Source organism: Anabas testudineus, chromosome 24 (assembly GCF_900324465.2).
Source record: "Anabas testudineus chromosome 24, fAnaTes1.2, whole genome shotgun sequence".
Taxonomy (NCBI): Eukaryota; Metazoa; Chordata; class Actinopteri; order Anabantiformes; family Anabantidae; genus Anabas; species Anabas testudineus.
In genome coordinates this window covers 17505420-17527711 of record NC_046632.1, presented here as the reverse complement: position 1 = coordinate 17527711, position 22292 = coordinate 17505420, and the positions used below count along the sequence as shown (strand labels likewise).

Here is a 22292-nt window from a genome sequence, read left to right as displayed (position 1 = left end):
CGCTAAGCATGATTTCAATGTGTGAAAATATTATTTCCATTTCTTTCTCTGGTTATGGAATTACCAGTTTCCTTCATGTAACCAAGCAGAGATGCTTTACTGCTGAGTCCCTGTGAGCGCCCCCTCTGGTACACATGGATCTATCAGCTGCTGTCTATGCAGCATCATGTTTTCTCCACAGATTTCCCCTCCCTGCTGCGCTCAGTAGGATTTGCCAGTGTAGCGACAAGGACATGATCCCTCACTGGCTTCCACCTGCCGACCATGTTTGATGGGGCACGCAGCCAAGACTGAAGCACTGCTGCTGGGCGCTGCACCTGGAACTCTCTGGTTGTGGGTAAATGATTTTTGGTCCCCCCCCCCGGCCCCTGCTGGTGTAAATACATTTGAGCTTTTCATTTTCAATACATTTGCTAATGTGTTGTTGTTGATTGATGGGACAATATGGCCTCATAATCACAACTATAGTGTGTCTGACCCCCACATCTTTACTTTATATAAAGTAAGATCTCCTCCTGATCACCAACATACATTTTTACATAGCACCATCACTGTTACTATAACTGAACTGTAAAAGTTAGAGATGCTAATGTTAGCTTCGGCTCCACAGTAGTAACTACATAGTAAATAGTAAAGACCTTAAATGTCTGTACGGACACTGCTGTGAAGTTCAATAAGCTTCTGTATACACAACAATATGATCATCCACAGCTGATCTATAGCAATCAGGTGCAGTTTTGTGACCATGCATCCGTATACAGAGTTGGACAAACAGCTGCTGGTTGAAAAGAAAACAAGCTGAAAGAGGCTAAAACACAATGTTTAGCTGCAAAGTTGCACGATCATCTCTGTGGTTTTGTAAATCACACCACACATATCTACTTTAAAGCTGCACCCACTGTTATTATAACACTAATATCAGTGGGTGCAGCTTTAAAACTGGCTGTAAAAAAATATACAGACGAACACGTTATTCTATTCATATTTATTTGAAAACAACAATCCATTTTTTCCACTTCTACTGCGATTCCTCATTGCAACTGGGGTCATACATGATATTTGTATTAATTCCACAGAACACCATCACAAAAGTTACCCTTTTATATGCACGTTTACCTCTTTTTTTTTAGCATTTTTTTGTATTGTTGTCATTTCTATACAATGACTTGTGCTTTGATATCTTTGAAATAGAGAAAGATTTTTTTAAAGACATCATTGTCGTCATGATAAGTGTATATAACAGAGGGAGGATCGAAATAGAAAAGTCGTAAGGAGAGGATATACTGGTTGAATACACACCGATACAGAGTACAGAGATACACACTCACATTGGAGCCCGTCCGACTCCACCAGAAACTGTCAAGAAAAGAGTTGTGTCACTGAAAATCACCACAACTGCCGACTGCTCCCTTCTTCTCCTGATTTTAGGATTTTTAAAGACGCTATTGTTGCCTTGCAACAAATACACTCCCTGCTGTAGAGCAGAGTTTTGGCTGAATATTGCTTAGCTACAAAAGGGATATCCAGGAGAGGACGAGGGATGACAGAGGGTTCAAGAAAGCAGTGCAGAAAACCTCAGTGCCACGTGTGTTAAACATAGCATTATTATTACTATTATTATTATCTCAGACAGTTTTAAGGTTTGGAGCTCAGACCAAGTCTCCATTTCAATCAAAATTGGCGGCAATAAAACTGATCAGAGTGCCGGGACTTTCACAGAACAAATATAAGGTGCATCTGAGAGTGGAGTGGATGTGTTTGTATGTGTGTCCTCAGAAATAAATCCATTAAATAAGAGCTTCTATGGGTTGATTGCAATGGCCACAATGTGCATGAATGCCAAAAAAATGCATTTCTATGTGCGTTTAAGAGTCAACTGAATATTTACATGAACTGGAATGTTCTTCCCCGATTTCCAGTGGGAAAAAAACAACAACTCTTTATTCATCCAAACCAAGTTTGACAGACTGTGGCGCTACCTTTAATTAATGTGTACTATTAATAATCTTGGATGCTGATTGAGGCGGGTGTGGGGGGAGGGAGGAAACAAACGTTTGAGCAGAATGCCACGGTGCAAGAAGGCATGTTCATTCACTTAATGCTGAGAGCAAGTCTGTGCCTTGTAAAAATCAAAACAAGAAATAATACCACGAAAGTAAGTAAAAAAAAAAAATCACAACCAGGGACAGGAGGCAAAAAGCAGCAGAGAAAATGTACAAGCAAACTACCATAACCTTAATGTGAATGTCATTCTAAATGTTAAGTGCAGATCGATAGATAGATAGATAGATAAGATAGATAGATAGATAGACAGGTTGATAGATTCTATATACTGTATGTATCCATATGGTGGGTAAATATTCTGGTAAATCTTACTTCTATGTGTATATACCTCCAAGTAGAGGGGGCTCACTTAGACGTATATAAATAGTCTAACATATAAAGCCATATTACAGTGTACATATCCTCACCCTAATGTAGCCATAGCAAAAACCCATGCTTTACATAGAAAAAGGCATCCACGACATTTAAGAAAAAATGTACAATTTATGAAACATGGTAACAATAATAAATAGTATTATAGAATTGCTGCTGTACACAAAAAAGCCATTTTTTAAATTTCACTCATATAAAAATATGTTTTAGTGCAACCATACGTAATAATAATAATAATAATAATAATATCCATAACTTCACATCGCTTGTCGAGACCTTTAAGGTGTCTGAAAAAACAACAAAATAAAATAAAAAAAAGGAACAGGAGAGGAGGGGGGGGGCGAAAGAGGGAAAGAGGCCTGCTTGGGGACAGAGGACTGCATTGATTACAAAGCTGATACGCCAAACGTGATAATATTGTATGTACATTTACCTTCCTGCTTTGTTTGCTTATAAGAATAAAAGCAAAAAAAACGACTAAAGAATAAAGAAAAGGCACACATGTAGCTGTCTGATGTTTTTGTTGAGTTTTTTTTTTTGACGTACCGTTAAACCAGAGTCTTTTTTATTTTTAGCAGATTTTGGTCGGGCTTGGTTGGTGTTGGTGGGAGTCACCATAAACGTGTCACTGTCTGCAAATCCTGTGAGAAAGTCTCTGATAGCAGGCTGCAGTGAGAGCAGGCATGCTGTACACACACGTATAACCACAGAAGTCCATTTAAGTTTTAGTCTTTTTTGACAAGAGCTGTTTCTTTGAATGCACTGTGTGTATGCATGTGCATGTGTGTGTGCGTGTGTGTGTGTGAGAGAGAGAGAGTTTGTATGTCATCCGAGTTAGAAGAAAAATGTGTGTAAAGTGTGCAAATGTCAGTTTTTCTCTCTGTGTTGCACTTTATCCCTTCCTATTATCCCTAAACAAAACAACAAATCCATCCTCTTGTTCTGCTCCCGCAGGCATCACGACACGTCCTTGATTCTGTTTGTGTTTCCCGCCTCCCTGTCTCTCTCCAGTTTGAGAGGTTTGGATGCTGTTGGAGGCTGGAGGGCGTCAGATCCGGGGCTGTGAGGGTGAGGGGAGGAGGGCGAGGAGGAGTGAGGGGAGGTGGGGATTGAGTGGTGGAGAGGCCTGAGCTCCAGGCTGCTAAAGTGCTGAATCCCGGGACCTTGAGGAGGCGATGGCGACGGGTGAGGAGATGGGGGTGACATGGAGATGGATGGAGAGCGCTGCTGTTGTGGTGGTTGGGAGTCGGAGGACAACACAGAAGGTGGAGATAAGGATGGAGGACCTCTACCTCCATCTCTCCCGTCATCCCCTTTGGCTCCTCCTCCTCTCTCCACATGCTCCTCCGAGTCGATGCAGAGTGAGGCAATGGCTTTGGTGCAGGTGTGGATGCTCTCCTCCTGCTCCTGCCTCACCCCTCCTCCATCCTTCTCCTTCATGGAGGGGTGAGGCGACGATGACTCTGTCACCCTCTCTCCCCCTACTCCTGCACGTCTTCCCCTCTTGCTGAAGGAGTAAGCAACCTCACTGGTGGTGGATTCTTCTGAAGTGCTCTTTTGCAGCACTAGGCGGGACGCGGCCTGCTGCGCCCCCTGCTGGGCCAGAGGGGTGGTGACGGATGTGGGGATGGAGTGTACCATCTGGATCCCCCCAATGGGGATCATCGGGTAGGGGGAACGCACCTATAAAAAAATAGAATAAAATAATTCAAAGCGAATATTACAGGAGGAGCTGTCATATGTACATTTTAGTTTTCAACATTATAACAATCAACCGGGACAAAAACAAGATGTAAACATGTAAAAACATGTAAATATATATTGAAATAAAAATACCTGGAGTTGAGAGTGAAGAGGAAGGTGACTGAACAGGCCTTGGTGAGGCGGGCTGGACTGGTTACCATGGCTACTACCCTGGTCTTGTTCCCCTGGTGACGGGGAACCTTGACGATGGTCCTGGAAACACAAGAACAAATGATCTAAAATACGTCCACGAGTGTAATCATGAGTCAGTGAGTCAAGATGAAGATTTCTCACAAAACCTCGGAAGAAACGTGCAAATTCAATTTCAAGTCTCACATGCAAATTTTTAGAAACAGCAGAAACCCACAAAAGAAAAACACAGAAAAACTCACTGGCCGTTACTAGAGACAATAAACACATGTTGGACGCTTTGTGATGGAAAACCAAATATTATGCAGCTAAATAAATTATTAAATTTTAATGAAAAGTGTAAAAACAGAAAAGTGTGTTTGTAATGAGCAGCAGGTGTTCGTAAAAAAATAAATACGAAGCACGAGGGCGCAGTCGAGTTTCTTGTGCCTGAATACGGGTTGTTAAAACATTAATCTATCATTTGAAGACCAGTTAGGTATCAAAGTGGAGTCGCTCTGCTTCACGCTTTGTTTAAGTGGGACCAGCAGCAGAAGCCAAAGTTTGAAGTGGGGCTCTTAAGAAGAAAAACAGCCGCGTTATTAACCACACCACCGTCAGCCAAGATCCCATTACAACCAAAACCCAGCAGCCCTATCTTCCATCATCCCTCTCTCTAACACTCGCTCTTTATTCCCTCATCCTCTCTGAATGTTTCTGCTCTCCTTGCCAGACACTTTCCTTCTCCCTGCTTCGCCTCCAACTCTCTTCTGTCTTCTCCTGCTTCCATTTTCAATTGTTTTCCTCCATCTTTCTCATTTTACCTAAAGTTTTCCACTATAAAAGCCACAGACTGAGCAGCAGAGAGCACAGACGATTACACCTATCTGAACGTTATTGTAGTATTTAAAGTGCAGTAGAAGCTGCTGATGAAACAGAACTGTATTTATTTCACTAGTTTAACATGATGCTCAAGGTTCACGTCTACTTTCCAAATAAAAAAGATAAGATACAAGTTGAAACTGGTCTTGTGAGAGCTGCTGCAGCAGAGACTAAACTCATACTGTAGCTTCAAGCGTGTTAACTTTTACAGAAAGTTCATCAGTTTTATGTCCATCTGCAAATTCAGATATTCAGAATGGGAGGTGAAGTATCCGAAGCCTCTTACCGTCTCCATCTCTGCGCTGGTTCTGCAGCGTCTCAGAGGGCCAAACTCTCCCTGACCCAACAGCCCAGTCTGATGAGCCGGCCTCAGGCCACGAGCTCCGCTCTGCTGGCTGCAAGTCACAAACAAACACATGCAGCACATTAAAACTCTGACATCTAAATCTTTATTGTATTTCACTTGAACTGATGACAGGGTTTGGATTGAGATGAGACTGAGCGGCTGCAGCTAACGTTTTGGAGTTGTTGATTAATGTGTGTAAAATAAATCTGTATTAAAAAAAAAAAAGGTAAAAGCACATAAATAGAATGATAGAATTGTTTCTTTGTCCTTCTGTGTATTATGTTATTATTTTTTACAGATGTCAAAAATAATAAAAAAAATTAAAAATAAATAAAAGCTGGCAGTTTTAATTTGCCAGCTGTCAAACAAACAATTGTGATTTTCCCCCTAATGAGTAGTAGTATTAGTACAGACTGAGTTAAAAAATACTCACGTACAGCACATATGCTGTGTTAGCATTAAGTAGCTGAATACATTTAATCTAGTACATCTTCACCCACTGTGTAAATTGACTTGTGACACTGAGTCTGCAGATTTAAACAAGTTTTAAACATCACAGATGTATCATCACATCTTTTAATAGTATTTCTGATCAGATTGTGAATGTGGAGTCCAACAATCATTCTGTTTTAGCTCTGTGTTTGGTCTCCACCAGATGTTGACTTGGTTATTTATTTGCTGTCTAATTCTCGACACAGTTACACCAGTTACTCTTTAACTTCATCTATCTGCTGTTTGCTGCTGAGCAGGTTGTGTACGGCGGCTTTTTAGAGCTTTGTTTTGCAAAAGACGACCTGCTGTGACTGAAAATGTGCTGCGAAGACAGTGAATCGTATCAGTGAAATAGTGGTTTCAACAAGCTGTAGCTCTCTGTGAAGCTCCTTAAAGTGGAGCTGGAGATTTAGCTGAGTCTCCCTTCAGCTCACCTTTGGTGATGGAGGTGTTGGTGGAGCCCTCGGCGAGGAGAAACGGGTCGGATCATGCCCCTGCGGCCTCGTGGTGAAAGGTCACGCTTGTAGTCTCTTCCTGCAGGAGATGTGGGTCGAGAGAGAGGGGAGAGCAGCGACAGGTGTCCCCTCCTGGGGGAGAGGTCCCTCCGGTATCCTCCTGCTGCCCCGATGTCTCTCTTGGGGGAGATATGACGGAGAGGAGAGATGTCTCGCCGGGGAGATAGATGTCTGGCACGGGGTGAGAGGTCGCGACGCGGGGAGAGGTACCGGCGGGCTGAAGGTGAGGATGAAGGGGAAATTGGGGACGGGCAGCCGGAGTGGTCGAGCCCGGGTGAGGACAGGCGGGATGAAGGGGAGGAGAGGTCTGGAGAGGGGATGGAGAGGTCTTCATCCATGGAGGAGGATGGAGGAACAAGCAGCCTGCTACCCAGCGTCCTCTGCAGGCCTCGCTGGTACTCTGAGTGACCACGCTCCCTACCGGTCGGGTCGCTGGGCGGAGCCTGCGGTGTGATCTGGATGCTCGGCACCGTGGTGAAGTAGCCAAACAGCGGCGGTTTGTTGGTGTTACCCAGGACATCGGACGCTGAATGATGAGACAGGTGAGGAGCAGAATGGGAGGAGGCCACAGCTGTGATTGACAGGGAGGGCAGGCCATAGGGCTGAGGGCTGGTGGAGCGCGAGCGAGTCTTTGGAGTTGAGTCTCCTTCATAATCGTCCTCTTCATCGTCGTCATCGTCCACCTCGTCGCCGTCTTCTTCTCCACCCTCTGAGTCATCTGCATCTGAGAACTGGTGCTCCGCCATCGCGCCTCTGGAGATCTTCTCAGAAGACCTCTGGCCTTCCTCGCCGACATCTAGAAGATGGGTTGAAAAAGAAGAGAAGCAAGAGAAGAAGAAGATGAGGACGTAGGAGAGGAAGAATGAAAGCATGAGAGGAACAAGAAGAGCAGAGAGAAGGAACGGGTTTGTGTTAATGTGTAGTAACAGAAGTGTAGACGTGAGATGTGAAATAAAACAGCAGTGAAACCACATTCCCACCAGCTAAAACCAATAAAATCTAAAACACAATAAAATAAAGTTATTTGAGACTAAACCCTCGACACTTCTCTGCAGGATGGACTCGAGCCAAACGTTGGCAAGGTCTCACCGCACAGTAGCTGCAAAGTTACTGTTGGCAGGTAACCAATTACTGAACCCCCACGAGTCGAACGTTATTATAAAATGAAGCTGGAAAAGTTAGTTGTTGTGTTTCTTCATCAAAAGTTAAGTTGATAAAGATTTATCTTCATCTTTATGAAGACTCTTCTCGACCTGTAAAAAGTTCTTTTTGAACTTCCGTCCACTTTATTTTGTGAACCTTCAAACGCAGCAGAGGATCAGCAGACATTTGGAGTTCATAAATTGTACTTAGATGACGGCTGTGAGTGGAAATCAGATCCACTAACACTCGACAACTTTTCCAGTTAGTCTCTTATATACAACAGTTTTTCACAAACCACAAATGTTTATGTCGACTCTCTGACTGAATTTCTGTAGCTCTCCGTATTCTACTATGCTGTAACAGACATAGATATATTTAGTTTTCAGTTTTTAAACTAGAACAACTAGAGGCTTCTTTGCTGCTCTCATATATATACACACAGTACTACCGCTCAAAAGTTGGGGATCACTTGCAAATTTCACTTACTAAATTTTCACAAATGATTAAAATGAATCAGATGATTTTTAAAGAATAATCTACATTCTTGCATCCTGCTGATTCAAGTGATTCATTTTTTAAGGCTATTTAAGCAGACAAGGGAGTGTGGCATTTATTTGTGTACTGGTTCCAACAGGTACCAATAGCCAGAAATAAAGAACTTCCATAAGAGAGCGTCAGTCCTTAGAAAGGAAGGTTAAGTATATATATATATATATATATATATATATATATATATATATATATATATATATATATATATATATATATATATATATATAACATGAGCAAACTGAGGACCGACCGAGCTGTTTGGAGACTGATAGCAGTACCAAACCCCACAAACCAGACTGAAAACATAGTTGTTTTTAATGTTGAAAAAGGTGAAAGAACAATTCCACTAATTTCCAGCTTCATTATCAAGTCATCAAAAGATTAACGGAGCACTGAACCCCACTCATCTGTTCAGAGCCTCCAGAGACAGCTGACGGGAATTTATTATTAGTGAATATTTCATGGGAAATCACATTCATCCCTCAGCCCACAGCATCTTCCCCAGTAATAATTTTCAGATTATTTCCATATCAGCTGATTAATGGGAAGCCAGGCTCCTCGGATGGCTTAAACTCGTGAACCTCACTGTGTCGGCAGTTGGAGGCGATGAACGGCAAATATTTGTTGCTATTTCTGGGCAACTGACGGAAAATAAAATCATGGCTTTAAAAATGTTCCTGGAGATCTTTGCATGTGAATATTTTATTATAATAAAATACTTTCCCCCTTTTTTAGGGTGCCTGTGTGTTTTTTTGACCCAACTTTTGGATGTCAGGACGAGCTCTACTTTCCATTACACTAATTGTGCCTTTACGAGTGCTGGAAGCCAAAAGCAATCACAGACAGGCAGATAGAAGGTAGTAGGATGTCAGGGCAACTCCTGGTGTGTGTGTGTGTGTGTGTGTGTGTGTGTGTGTACAGAATATGTCAGGGCCTTGTGTGTTTTCCCTACCTCCTTCATCTGCCTCTGCGTCCTCGACCGAAGACATGGAGACTCCCAACTCCAGACACTTTTTCATATGAGCCTTAGACTTCATGTGCTTTGTCAGGTTTCCTACAAAACACACACCCACACACAAAGACATACACCAATTAATGACTCTCCAACTTACTGGAAACCAGAGTTTGTTTGGCAGCAGGACTTATTAGAAGGAGAGTGAAATGGAAATAAGAAGTAGCTAGACCACAAAATTACAATTTACAAATTATATATAATTTATACATAATGTAATTTAATGACAAAATGACTCAACCTGGTCTGAACTCTGCTTTAGCTGAATGCAGTCAGATATGTACATACAGGGTTGAAAATCTATCAGGCAGATAATGGCCTTTTATTAAAGATTAGATATCAGCGAGTCAGCATCTTCAGCCTCTGATATGACGGCAGTTTGTGCCTGACCACAGCTGCAGGAAAAAGCCACCCTGCATGTTTTATTCATTCATTGAAATTGTTATTTTATTCCTCACCCCAATGAAGAAAACATATGACATGAAAAAATGTAATGAGTCACGTTCAGTAGAACATTTTTGTGGATCACGATGATTGATGTGTGTGTTTGAGACCTTTCTACCTCGTCCAGGAGCAAATAATCAGATAAACATGACACACACTAGTTCTTTGATCTATCAAATGTCTAATGTCCAGGCTTTGAAAAATCCATGTCTGCGTTGCACTCAGAGCTACTTCAACAAATACAGTAGGAAGATAAACAACAGACCATAGAAGAACTCGTACCTTTTGTCTTGAATGCAAAGTTGCAGAACTTGCAGACGTACGGTCGGACGTCGGTGTGTGTTCGGATGTGTTTCTTCAGCATGCTGGGTTTCTTGCAGCGGATGCCGCATTCCTCGCAGATGTATTTCCCGCGACCGCGTCCCCGAACGTACACATAGTCCTCATTAGATTTATACCTGACCAAAAACAAAAAGAACAGCGTGGTGGTGTGAAGCGTTACTTCAAACTCATCAAACTCATTCAAAGTTGTTTTTATTTGCTGTGATTTGAGTATTTTTTTATTTTTTATTTGAATAGATTTAGCATTTTTTTTAGTTCATTTATCTGAATCTGAACCTTTCTATTTCTTTCTTTATTATTTAGACCTACTACTACAATTAAATAAAAGTAAAATAAATAACTACAAATATAGACTGTATTGTATATATTCCTTTCTTTGTTTGAAACTCTGCTGGTCGTCATAGAAACACAATCTCTCTCTCTGTCCTCTACAGAGAGGTCAGAGGTCAGGGTCAGCAGCCCTGCAGCTGATACAGATTTACTGTCACGCTCTGGGACACAGATACTTGCTGACGGAGAAGTTCTGCTTAAATACAACTCAAATCAGGTTTTCTCGCCTCAAATTTTTGCTGCAAGCGTCTGAAAGAAAATGACCCGAAAGGGCTCAGCGAGCGTGACACATCCAGTGCAGCCTGACAACAACATGCTCGAATCCCTGAGAAACAATAACGTGTTACTGAAAATAAAAAATGGAAAGTGTCGACTATCCTACTTTGCTATTCAAGGAGACTAGAATAGAAAAACACTGCACGTTCCCACCGTTATTCTGTGTGGTTAATGTCACATTTACCTGAACTGAAGGGAAATAAATCCCACTTTTGACCTGGTCATAACCCAACAGACATACAGTATGCATCACTCTTTGTTTTTTTAATAAGCTACAACAAGCACCACTGCAGCATTCTACTCTGGGTTTTGTGTTCACAGTCTTTATGCTTCTCCTTCTTGTCTAAAAAAAGATAACCACAGTCCTGCTTCCAGTCCCACTTATTCTTTTACAAGACTTTTTTTTAAAAACATCAGTGTCAGACATGACTTTCTATCCCAAATGAGGCTTCGAGTGAAACAGCGGACATTTGGCAGCAGGATCAGTGCATGTCTGCATGATTCTGTCTGTCATGGAGGGAAATTACCACCAACCACCAGTCAAATGCTGCTAAATTTTGTCTGTCTTTTCTCCACCACAGAAGCATCACTTTCAGGCTTTTTATGTGAAAAAAAAGTATTTTCTTTGTGGTAAAATAGTGAAAACGGCTGGAGAATTGTGTCGTTTCCTGTCCTGTCTGCAATGGCTGAAAGAGTAGGTAATGGCTAGTTCAGGGCCTCCTGTGCTAAAGGAGGTCAAATATCAGGTACATCAAACAATCTGTCTGCATCAGTGAGGGAAAATGTGCCTTTCAACTGGGCTGCAGAGTGGGAAATACCTCCAAACGCTTGTCTGACTCGAGACGTTTACACAGCTGCGGCCAGTTATGAAAATGAATTATGATGATTATTTTGTTTTATTGTATTTTATTCACAGCACACGGTAAGATCATAAAGCAGATTCACTTTCAAAACTACTGAAACTTTTAAGGGACAGAGAAGTGAGTCGGTAATGGATTTGTTTCCTCTGCCAAAACTTGCACTTTATGGATTTCTGTCATCCAGACAGATTTCGATCCAGTCTTGTTTTTTAGAGGGTTTAGAGTATGCATACTGTTTATGTAAGTTCATGTGTGTCTTTTCCCGTCTGCTTTTATCCACTTATTGCTTCTTAAGTGTCCTTTGGGAACAAAGCGAATTACTTCACTGTCTGCTGCATTTAATAACTGCCTCTGTGTGTGTGTGTGTGTGTGTGTGCACGTGCATGCCTGAGGGTATATTTGCATGTTTGTGTGTGTCTGCACCGTCTGTTCCATTCAGTAACCTTGGTCTTATTGGCTCTACTGTAAGACCATAAAACATTATGATAGTGTAGGAATGTCTCACACTACAGGGGTCTCTAGCCCAAACTCCCACATATAGGTTTTATCTGACAATTTAATGTACATTTAAGGACACGTTCCTGTGCTTCTTTGTGGAAAAAGATTTATATCACTTAAAGAACATCATAATAAATAATAATGGGTATTTTTGGCTCCATCGCTATCAAACAAAACCTTTTATTAGGTCAAAATTTGTAATAGATCTCTGTGTGGTTTTCATTCACTGTCCACATTTGACAGTGAAAAAATCGTCTTGGTCAACTGGAAAATGATCTGACCGCACAGCAGATTTCTATTGTTTAAAGTTTTCCTAAATCTTACGGTAAATTGATGCCTGGGTCAGTATAAATCTTACAGTCTTATGAATCTGTCTCTATATAATCAAACCTTTCAAATGCAGCACAATTTACCAGCTAACAGTCCAAAAAATCTGCATAACTGCATAACCAGTTGTGTCATCAAAGGATACTGTGAGTAAAAAAGCTAAAGATTTACATCCAGGTCTATGCTTCACATACTCATGTTCAGACAAATGCTTTATCTATTATTTCTGCAAGAGATAGCATTTGTTTTCTCTTGTTATTGTCTTTATTAGAGAATTGAACTTCTTCTAAGAGCTGCTTTTTTCTAAAGGATTAATGTTTAATGACCTGATGATCAGAAGGTAAGTAAACGCTATAATATAAAATAATAAGAAAGTAGTCGTTAGCCTCGTCAATCTTAGTTCAATCTAAACTTTAAATGTGGCAGTATCAGCAGGGGGCGACAATATGAACTGCATTTATGAACTGAGAGTTCAGACATGCTGAGGACGCTATAAACTTATAAAAGGAAATCAACACTGTGTTAAAAGTGACATGACTGTAATAATATACAAATATAAGAAATCTGAAAGCACACTCCTACTGAATAACTTAAACAATTAATACATTTAAAAAATACCTTCCAGCCTTTTAAATACAGCTAATGAGGGACAGATCCCACTTCACACCAGTCTATAAAAGTGAAGGCATGAATTATAAAAGCCGATGTCCAATTACAGCGATGCAGCTCAAGTCGTTAGCCTGTGATGGGTTTACCAGGCTCAGCCTGTTGGCCTGACTCTCACAGACACAAATTAAGCCAAAAGAATAGGTTGTAAATGGATAAGTCTTCTTTTTTTCATAAACCCAAGAAGATTTTCTGATTAACCATGATGGAACTGATGTCCTAAAAGTTAATACGAAGGGCGTCAGTGTTCATTTTTGTTGAATTTTGAGCTGTTGAGATTCAGAAAATAACACAGATGAAACCAGACAGCTCAGTTTTTTTGTGTCTGAGATGCTGTTTGTATCATGTAGGTTATTTGTGAGCAGCGCAGGTAGCTGTGAGGGTATCCACTGAAATGTTGATGAAAAAGAAAGCAACTCTGGAGCTCCTCGCCTGTGAATCTTGCAGATACACCATCATCTCTAACTTTTAAAACTTGATCATGCCAGCCTTCTGATTTAAATACCTTTTTTTGTTTTGCTGTTTTTGTACCTGGTCTCATTGTTTTATATCTTCCAGAACACATTAATCATCTTTTTCCTGTTGCATTTTGTTCTTGTTTTAGTGTTGAAATCTTGATTTGCCCACTTGAAGCTAACTCACTTGTGAGACCTTCTCTATCGCCTATAAAGACACTACATGTATTAAAAATAACAGCATGAAAACCTCTAACAATGCTGAACCTGCTGTCAAACTCAGACACTGCTTTGATCATTAAGTTGATTGATTCTTCACTCAGAAAAGAACCTTTAAGATGTGGATCAGGTCTATAGCCTTCTCAGTTTCAGCTTGGCATGTTAGAAATCCCAGATATCAATCACTGTCAAAATCTGACCAATTTTCCCTCAACAAAGTGCTTTTTGTGCTCCAGATGTCGCAGAAACTCATCTTGAGATAATGTGCTGAGAAAAGGACCAAACTAACAAAATGAACAAATTATTTTTTTGGCACTCACAACGCACATCTGTAGTATCAGTGCACAATTTGAAGGTTCTGGGATTATTAGGATTATTGCAAACACTAATGTTTTTTCTTTGACAATAGAATTTCTAGTCTCAAGAGTTTGAATTGTCTAGCTGGCAATTATACCAAATTTCTGTATAGAAGAAAACTGGTCAAGAGCCATGTCGTTACCTCACAGTACATCTGCATATGTCCCTACTTTATGCTACTTTCACAGGAACGCTAACATGCTTTCATTAAAGCAAGACGTTAGAAAGAATAAATGTTGATGTCACTTTCCTATAACACATTTATATGACTGTGTGTTTGCTCTACATACCCGCCTTCGAAGATCTTAATGCGTGTTGGTTCGGTGGTGGGCTGTTTGACTGAGACTTCCTTCTCAACCTGCTCTTCCTTTGAATGCTCCCATGACACCACCCCCTTCATCTTCCTCCCAAAATTAGTGACATCAACTGGCATCAGCTCTGGCTTCAACTGTAGAGAGAAGAGAAGAAGTATGAAGTGTGTGCATACTTGGATCAGCAGACCGTTATATCTCTACATCATTACAGGGCATACCTGATCAAACCTCAGCTTCCAGGCCACAGATGACACCAGTTTTCCAGAACTGGGTGGTGACATTGCTGCAGTTGTGTACATCAGATCTGTGTTTCTTCTCTGTTTGGACCTCAGCAGGGCCAGTGCAGCTTTGGTACTAAGGTTTAGAGGATTCGGATTGTATGAGCTTACACACCATGAACTGTAGACTGAGCTACGCAACGCAGCCTGGGCGCAGTTGGGCTTGGTGTAGTTCAGGAAACACCAACTGACTCTGCTCATGGTCCGCAGGCTAGGGAACTGAAAAAACTGCTGGACGTCAGCCACATCTGTGAGTAGCAGAGTCTGACCCACTGCTCCAGATATGCCTTCACTTTGATTGGCAGCAAGTTGAACCAGCATGCTGACAGGGATTTTATTGGGCTGTTTCGAGTTGTCAGTGTCTTCTGCATCATTGGAGGAGACCATGGACTGAGGACTTGAGTTGGGCTCCGGGGCTGAATCGTCCACATCAAGTTCCTCTGGGGAGTCTCGGCCTCCAGAAACTGGGGAACGGTCTGTGACTATCTGGAGAGGAGGGGTGAAACTCTCAGCCCAGGATACATCAGAGAGGTGTGGGGCAGAGGATCGAACAGGAATGGAAATTTTGGTGGTAACAGGGAAGTCGCTTGGTGGAGGAGAAGAGGACATTCTTTCAGATTCATCTAAGGAACCTTCGCTCTTCAGACGGGCTCGCTGAACTCTGCCCTGCCCCTCGTCAGTCTTGCTACTGTCGGTTCCACTCAACTCCACTGCGCCCATTTCCTTAACAATCTGTCCATACATTCTCTCCTCCTTCACTCTTTTCTGATGCTTGGTCTCAATGAAGAGCTCCAAAGAGCTTGCAGGGGAAAGCATGCGCTTGCCTCCTCCAATGCCAGATCCTGAAGCATCTGTGGTGGATATAGTGCCTGATGTTAGTGACAGTGGGATCCCTGTGTTCAGGTGTTGCTCTGGCAGTGAATCTGGACCCTTCCAGAGTGGGTAGTGTAGTACTGTGCCATCGGTCTGTCCCAAGAAGTGTGACAGATTGAACCCTGCTCCACCTATGCCTCCTCCAATTACTGCGGGCGGTTTGCTGACACTTGTGACACCAACTGGAGGAGACATGTTGCTATTGTCAACACCCCCTGACCTAGCTGAGCAAACTCTCTGTGTGGCGCTGCCATGGGATGCAATCAGCTGGCTAACACTTGTGTACATAACACTACCAAATGATGGCACGTGAGTTTGAATTCGCACTGGAACCAGCATACCAGGCATAGAAGCCTGGGAACTCAAGTTCTGTGTGGCAAAGACAGGTTGGATCTGTTGCAGTAGCATAGGGCTGGTGGTGGAGCTGGGCAGGGGCAGCTTAGAGGAGAGACAGCCAAAGTTTTGCTGTTGTTGCTGGGATAGAGGAGAGGTGCGAGATGAAAAAGATGTAGGATATATCTGAGAGCTTGGATTTTCTGATTTTCCATCATGATGCTGCTGATCATGAATTTGCTGCAGAGATTGGATTGGTTGTTGTTGTTGTTGTTTTTGGGGTGTATGTCCAGGCAGGTTACTTGGTGATCTGATGTGCAGTTTTTGGAGCTGCTGCTGGGCCTGAAGAGTGAGTTGATGTCTAGGTGTCTGTGCAGCCTCCTGACTCCAGAACAAACCCGGCTGCTGTAAGGAAAAGAAGGAGGGGCCACTCTGGTACTGCTGCATTACTTCCTTGCTCATGATTTCATGACCTGTAGGTTCTCCCTCTGATGATGAGCCCTGGGCCTGCAGGCGATGTTGCTGGGACCTGTTATGGAGAAAAGGTTGAACTCTCTAAGTAGCCAGTTGCAGAACCAGTTAGGCTAATAGTAATTGGTGAAAGAGCATCATCAGTAATCCATCTATTACAGCTAAGTAAGATACTAGTAGTTTAGAGGAGAACAGACTTTCTTACCTGCCATAGAAAGGTTCATCCTGCAGGCTGTCCTCACTGATACTTTTCTGAAGAAGATGCTGGTGGAGCTGTTGGTGTTGGTGAGATCCTGCACCAATATATAAAAGATAGGAGTGTCTTAACAAAGGTGATATGCTACTCCCACATTTTGTACTGGAAATGTATAACTCATTAAGTAGAATATGGTCCAAACACAATTTCTTCAAGGGAATCAATAAAGTATTCAATAAAAACACAAACTCTTCATATTTTACCAAGAAAGATCACCAAAAACATTTGATACTGCAATTTGAATAAAAGTTTTGGGAAAGTCATTTTGAACTGAATCCTTGTTTCCATCTTATTCAAGCTATCAATATAAAATTATCTAAAATCTTAAAAATTCATATACAACTCAGCATAGATTGGTAGTGTAATGTAAGGCGTACCACCAGCTCTCTTAGTTCTGTTGGCTACATCAATGCTGCTGTGGGAGGATCCTGTTGGTCCAGGCCACGGCCCATGTTCCAAACTCTCCTGTTTGACTGACATCTCGGCAACCGCTGGTTCGTGGGGGATTGCTTCTGGATAAACACTCAAAGAAGCCTGTAAAATGTTCAGTAAGTGTGTAAACCCTAGGTATAGGTGCGGTCACAATGTACTGTTGATACAGTGTAAGGGAATTAGGGTGAAGTTCTGTAGGCAGCAGTGTTAAGAGTTTATAATGTACCTGGCGAACAAGATATCCACGCCGACGTTCCTTCATTGCAGAGGCACTGGAGTATAGCTCTCCCTGTCTGGAGGAAGATAAACTTCCATAATCAAAGGATTTGCTCCGCATTTCAGGCAACTCTGTGGGCAGCGTACATGGTGCCTGCTCCGATGAAGACCTCCTCATTTCCCTCTGCTGGTGGTGACTTGAATGACCACTACCAGGCACTGTCAAGAACTCTGATTGCCTCACTCCACCACCAGAAGGAAGTGACTCATCCTGTTAGAGAAATACATGTAAAGTTTAAAATAATTTTTCCCTCTCTCTTTAGACTTAAAGGTTTTAGTAGTGAGTAAGATACATTATAAACCAACCTAACCATCCTAGCAACCAATACAAGCAGAACATGCCACAAAACAAGCCTAAAGACCCTGAAGAGATAGTTTAGATATTGAACATATAACAGGGTACCTGTTTGGTTGGTGATACAGACTTGAGGCCTTCATCTCTGTCAAAGGACATGGAGAAGGAAGAGGAATGGGATAGGTTGCTCTCCTGACTGGGGCTGCGAGATAGGCTAGTGCAGGTGGACTCAAAGCTTGATTCCCCAGATGAGTGCTCCATATCTGCCAGGCGCAACCTCTTCTTCTTAGGTGGGAGCTTTTCTGATGGCATCTGGGAGAGTGTGTCACTCCTCTGTGGTAGCTGGAATTCCTCCACATGCTGTTGTTTCTCTGGTTCCTTCACCATTGGCGCTTCTGTATCTTTCTCAGGCTTGTCCGGCTCCTCTGTCACCCTGATCTCTGGAACTTGGATGTTGGGTTGTCGCACTAGTTTGGGTTGCATGTGATAAGGCTGCCCAGGTGAGGCTGCAGCTGACGAAGATGACAGGGAAGCAAGGTCGCTGTCACTTTGCAGTTGCTGATCCATGCTCTCTGTTCTCAGTACAGCAGATTCAGGACTCAGAGCATCCTCAAAGATCTCTGTGTCAGACTGTTCAGAGTACTGGCTAGATGGAGCTTTATCTGAAGGCTGATATCCTGGCTGTTCAAAGGATTCTGACTTCTCAAAGGAATTTGGCCGGCTGAGGGAGTTGGTGTGCTGGATGACTGATATGACATTCCCAGCTGTCTTCCTGCACTCAGAGTCAGGAAACAATGCAATGTCTTCAGAGCACATGCTGGCACAAGTATCAAAGCTGTCAGACTGGCTGTGAGCACTGTGAAGAGAGCCCTTCCCTGTAAGGGTAACTCTTGACCCATCAAGACTACCTTGTTTAAATTCATAGTCCCCTATCATTTCTACTGAACCACTACAGCTACTGTCACATTGTCCAGGGCTGTCCTCCTCATCCCCAACACTTTTCTCTTTCCTCCTTTTTCTTGTAGCTATTTCTGATATGCTAGCTTTAGTACCATATGGGCTGTAGGAAATGTGCTCTGGGACTCCTGTGCTGCGCTCACCAATCTTCATACCAAGAGATGAAGCTAAATTCTTGGACATGTGTGTATAACCCTCAGCATCTCCTACATGAGCTTCATTAGCTGAATGTTCAAATGCAGCCTGTCTTCTAAGCCTACGAAGCCCTGGAGGGTAAAACACATCATCCGATGTCATCATCTCATCAAAAGAGTGGCTGCCACGAATCCCAGGTGGAACACTGAGGTTTGGAGGGGAGGAAGTTGGCATGGAGTTACTTCTAATAAGGGTTCCAGAATCTGATGGGGGCTCCAGAAGCCCCGTACTGCTTTGACATGGTCCTGTTGGATACTGCTTAGGATCTCCAGATATTCCAACATCCCCTCTGAAACAGATATGATCCTCAGTAATCTTGCCCATGTCCAGGATAGCACCTGGTTGTTTTAGGTTAGCCAAGCTGCCTGGGTCTGCTCCTGCCATTCCCACAGTGATAGACTGTCTGGCTCTGGAGTTGGGTCGGTAGTACCAAGTGCGACCAAACATAATCTCCTCGTACGTTTTGACATTGGTATTTGGAGGGCTGATTGGCTGATCTGCACTTTCTGAGCGAGAAAAGTAGCCAGAGTCTGTGCTGCCTTTGCTGTGAGGACTGAGTAGATTTAGAGACTGGGACATGGCAGAGTCAGGGTCCTGGCCTTTTTTCTCATTCAGCCTCAAGGCCAAACGCTGTCTGATGGAGGGGGAGTCATCCAGAGAATGTGCTCTTCCCCCAGCCTGTGATGCCAACATGTGGTGTGAACCTTTTATATCCTGAAAGGGCGGGCACTCCATCCCTGTGGAGGGGACTCCTCCGGGCTTGGGTACGATAAGGATAGGCACTTTCATAGACCCTACAGGTAGCTCTTCAGCTGAATCTGCATATGCTGGTTCCACACCACCTATACAGTGAAAAAAGCACAATACAGAGTATATTAGAACAAAATAAATAAATAAATAAGAAGAACCAAATAAGACAGTGTGCATTAAACAATAGAAACCTAAACAGCATCTTTTTTTTAATTGACAAAAATCAAGTCAAGTTTATCTTTTATATTTTAGGTTTTGTTCAATAACATTAATTTGCTAGAATGTAAACTGGAGGCTCTGCACTAGTAAGCATACCTTGGTACAAAATACATCTTGTTTAGGGAAAATTACCTGTATTCTTGTCAGCTTCAAAGGAGATCTGCGGGACGAGGCTGTTTTTGTCCGTAAGCATGGTGGAGCCATCCACACCTTCCTCATCTGTGTCGGTACTCTGCTCACCATCTGAGTGGACCTCGGCCTCACCCACAGGTGACGCCTGGTCCATGTCCCCACTGCGGGCCACAGTTATCTCTGAAAATGGTACAAGTCCAGCCTTGATGGCATGAGCATGCGACTTGCGATGCTTGTAAAGGTTGCTCTTGGTTTTAAAAGAAAAGCCACAGGGTACACAAGGATATGGCCTTTCTCCAGTATGTGAGCGGATGTGCTTCTTCAGGACACTGGGCTTGGCGCAAGCTCGACCACAGTAGTGACAGATGTACTTTCCAGGCTTTTTTGGTTTCTGCTCCTTTTTGCTATAGCCCTCCTCACCAGGCTCAGGGCCCGATTGAGAATATTGTCCAAAGGAGCTAGGTAAACTGGGAGATTTCTGACGTGGAAACCTCCCTGCCCCAGCCCCATGTGGGTGAGTATGTCCTACAGGGTACAAATCATCTGAGGGCAACTGGCCAGCAAAAGGCCAGGCATGAGGCTCTAGGCCTGGCTGGGGTTTGGCTCCAGAAAGAAAGCGCTCAGTTTGGGGATGCTGAGGGTAGGGCTGGCCCAGCTGGTAGGAGTATCCCCTTGGGAATCCTTGAGCAAAAGGTCCTTGAGGATCTTGAGATGGCGGGCCTCCTATGGCCCCAACTGCAGAGGGTCCAGATAGCAGCTTTCCAGAATTCCCGGTGAGTGCGTACTTCTGCTGAGGTGCTGAAACCCCAGAGGCACCACATGGCAAACTCTCACGATGTTTTGCCTCTGGGTCAGCAAAAGTGCTTCGTTTGGTGGTTGCAGAAGGCTCGGATGCCCACTTTCGTTGCAGAGGTGCTTTCTCCTTCACTGGCTCCTTATTTGAGCATTTTTGCCCAGCGGCAGCTGATTCATGAGCCTCCATTTTCGTGAAGCTCTTCTATAGGATAGAAGAGGGAGGAGAGAGGGGATGGTGGGGGATTTGGGAGGGCAGGCTCTGCAGGGTTACAAGGTCCCCAACCTACCAGGCATGATAGCAGAACCTTTGAGGATGACCGACAAGTTCAAACAAACAGGAAGTACCCATCCATCGTTTAAATAGACTGATTTTAGAGCCAAGCTGGAAACAGGAAGAAGGATGTGGAAATAAATGAAGCGCTTTAGTGGATAACATCAGAGATGTTTCTCTCCTCTTGCCAGTCTGTAAACACGATAACGTTGGTGTGCGTTGTTTTCCCGTCCAGTTCATCTAAAAGCAGAAGGATCCTTGAGTGATCTGGAGAGGGTAGAAAAAAAAAAAAGAGAAATGTTTGTGGCTGCAATAAATAAAGATTAACAACACAATGAATATAATCAAAGGATGAGTACTAACTTTTCTCTAGATGAAAGTGCTTGTAGATCCTCTTTCTGTAGCTTAGTCTTTCAGGTTTCTCACCAAAAGACCTGCAGCAAAACAAAAAGAGAAAAGAAATTCATTAGTTTTGTTTTCCAAAAACACGATATAATGATCAAATTCTGTGCAGTAACCTTTAGTCTGACTCTTACCACAAGTTAGTTTTGTCTTCAGGCTTAGAGTAGTTTATGTACTGTTTTAATGGCTAAATGTAAAACACCTCCATATACGTTGTTGGACAGAGACAACTGACTAACTTGTCAAGAACATGCCTGATGTGCGAATGTAAATGTCACTGATTGCTCAGTTAGTTTCTTCACACTGGAATCCATCTGTGCTTTTTGCCTTTTCCACCCCTTCCTCCTCCCTCCCCCCTGCCCTCCCTCCTCCTTCCACTAAGTGAGTCACCGATGCAATGCAAACCCACGCTGTTCCTAAAAAGACACAAAGGCTTATAAATAGCTCTGTGGAAGTGACGTCGGCGTGTCATAATGTGTGTAGGCGTCCAAGAAGGCCAAGTCGAAGAGCAGCCATCAGACCTAACACCTTTCCTTCCTTTCTGGGTGTCATAGTTTGATCTAACTTGTTATGTACTCTGTGAAATAGAAAACAAAAGAACACACACACACACACACACACACACACACACACACACACACAGAAATAAAAAGACACACTGAGATATACTGCTTGCAGGCATTGCAACAGCACTGCAAACACTGCAGTAGACACAGTGTATATGTGTGTGTTTCCGTTGTTTAACGTTTCTTAACCACACCAACACCTGACAGCAGAAGAAGCACAGAGCAGCAGAGCACACACACACACACACACACACACACACACACACACACACACAGGGCTGCTGAAGTTGCATTTTTGCTTTGTATTTCCTCATCTCGGGGTTTAAACAACCTCTCTCACACTCTGATTGCGACACAAACTCATATCTGTACACACACACTGCCCTCAGTGCTGGTAAGCAGGGCTCAGTGACGTGAGTGTCTGGGGGCCCAACGTGAGATCTATAAATAGCG

General features: G+C 43.0%; 1 protein-coding gene across 3 annotated transcripts in view; it reads right to left on the bottom strand.

Moving 5' to 3' along the window:
- Positions 1-1022: 1022 nt before the first annotated feature.
- The window catches only part of hivep2a (HIVEP zinc finger 2a), an 86771-nt gene continuing 65501 nt past the window's right edge, over positions 1023-22292 (bottom strand). For all 3 annotated transcript variants that reach the window (XM_026340922.1, XM_026340923.1, XM_026340924.1), the window contains 14 exons: positions 21235-21305; positions 19806-21138; positions 17661-19546; positions 17208-17468; positions 16927-17083; positions 16499-16586; positions 14557-16351; positions 14315-14472; positions 9977-10152; positions 9191-9292; positions 6463-7339; positions 5477-5585; positions 4273-4392; positions 1023-4119 (listed from right to left, as the gene is read on the bottom strand). In XM_026340922.1, coding sequence (XP_026196707.1) covers positions 3394-4119; positions 4273-4392; positions 5477-5585; positions 6463-7339; positions 9191-9292; positions 9977-10152; positions 14315-14472; positions 14557-16351; positions 16499-16586; positions 16927-17083; positions 17208-17468; positions 17661-19546; positions 19806-20787 — 7437 coding nt within the window. In that variant the 5' untranslated portion in view covers positions 20788-21138; positions 21235-21305 and the 3' untranslated portion in view covers positions 1023-3393. The remainder of the gene's footprint in view (positions 4120-4272; positions 4393-5476; positions 5586-6462; positions 7340-9190; positions 9293-9976; positions 10153-14314; positions 14473-14556; positions 16352-16498; positions 16587-16926; positions 17084-17207; positions 17469-17660; positions 19547-19805; positions 21139-21234; positions 21306-22292) is intronic.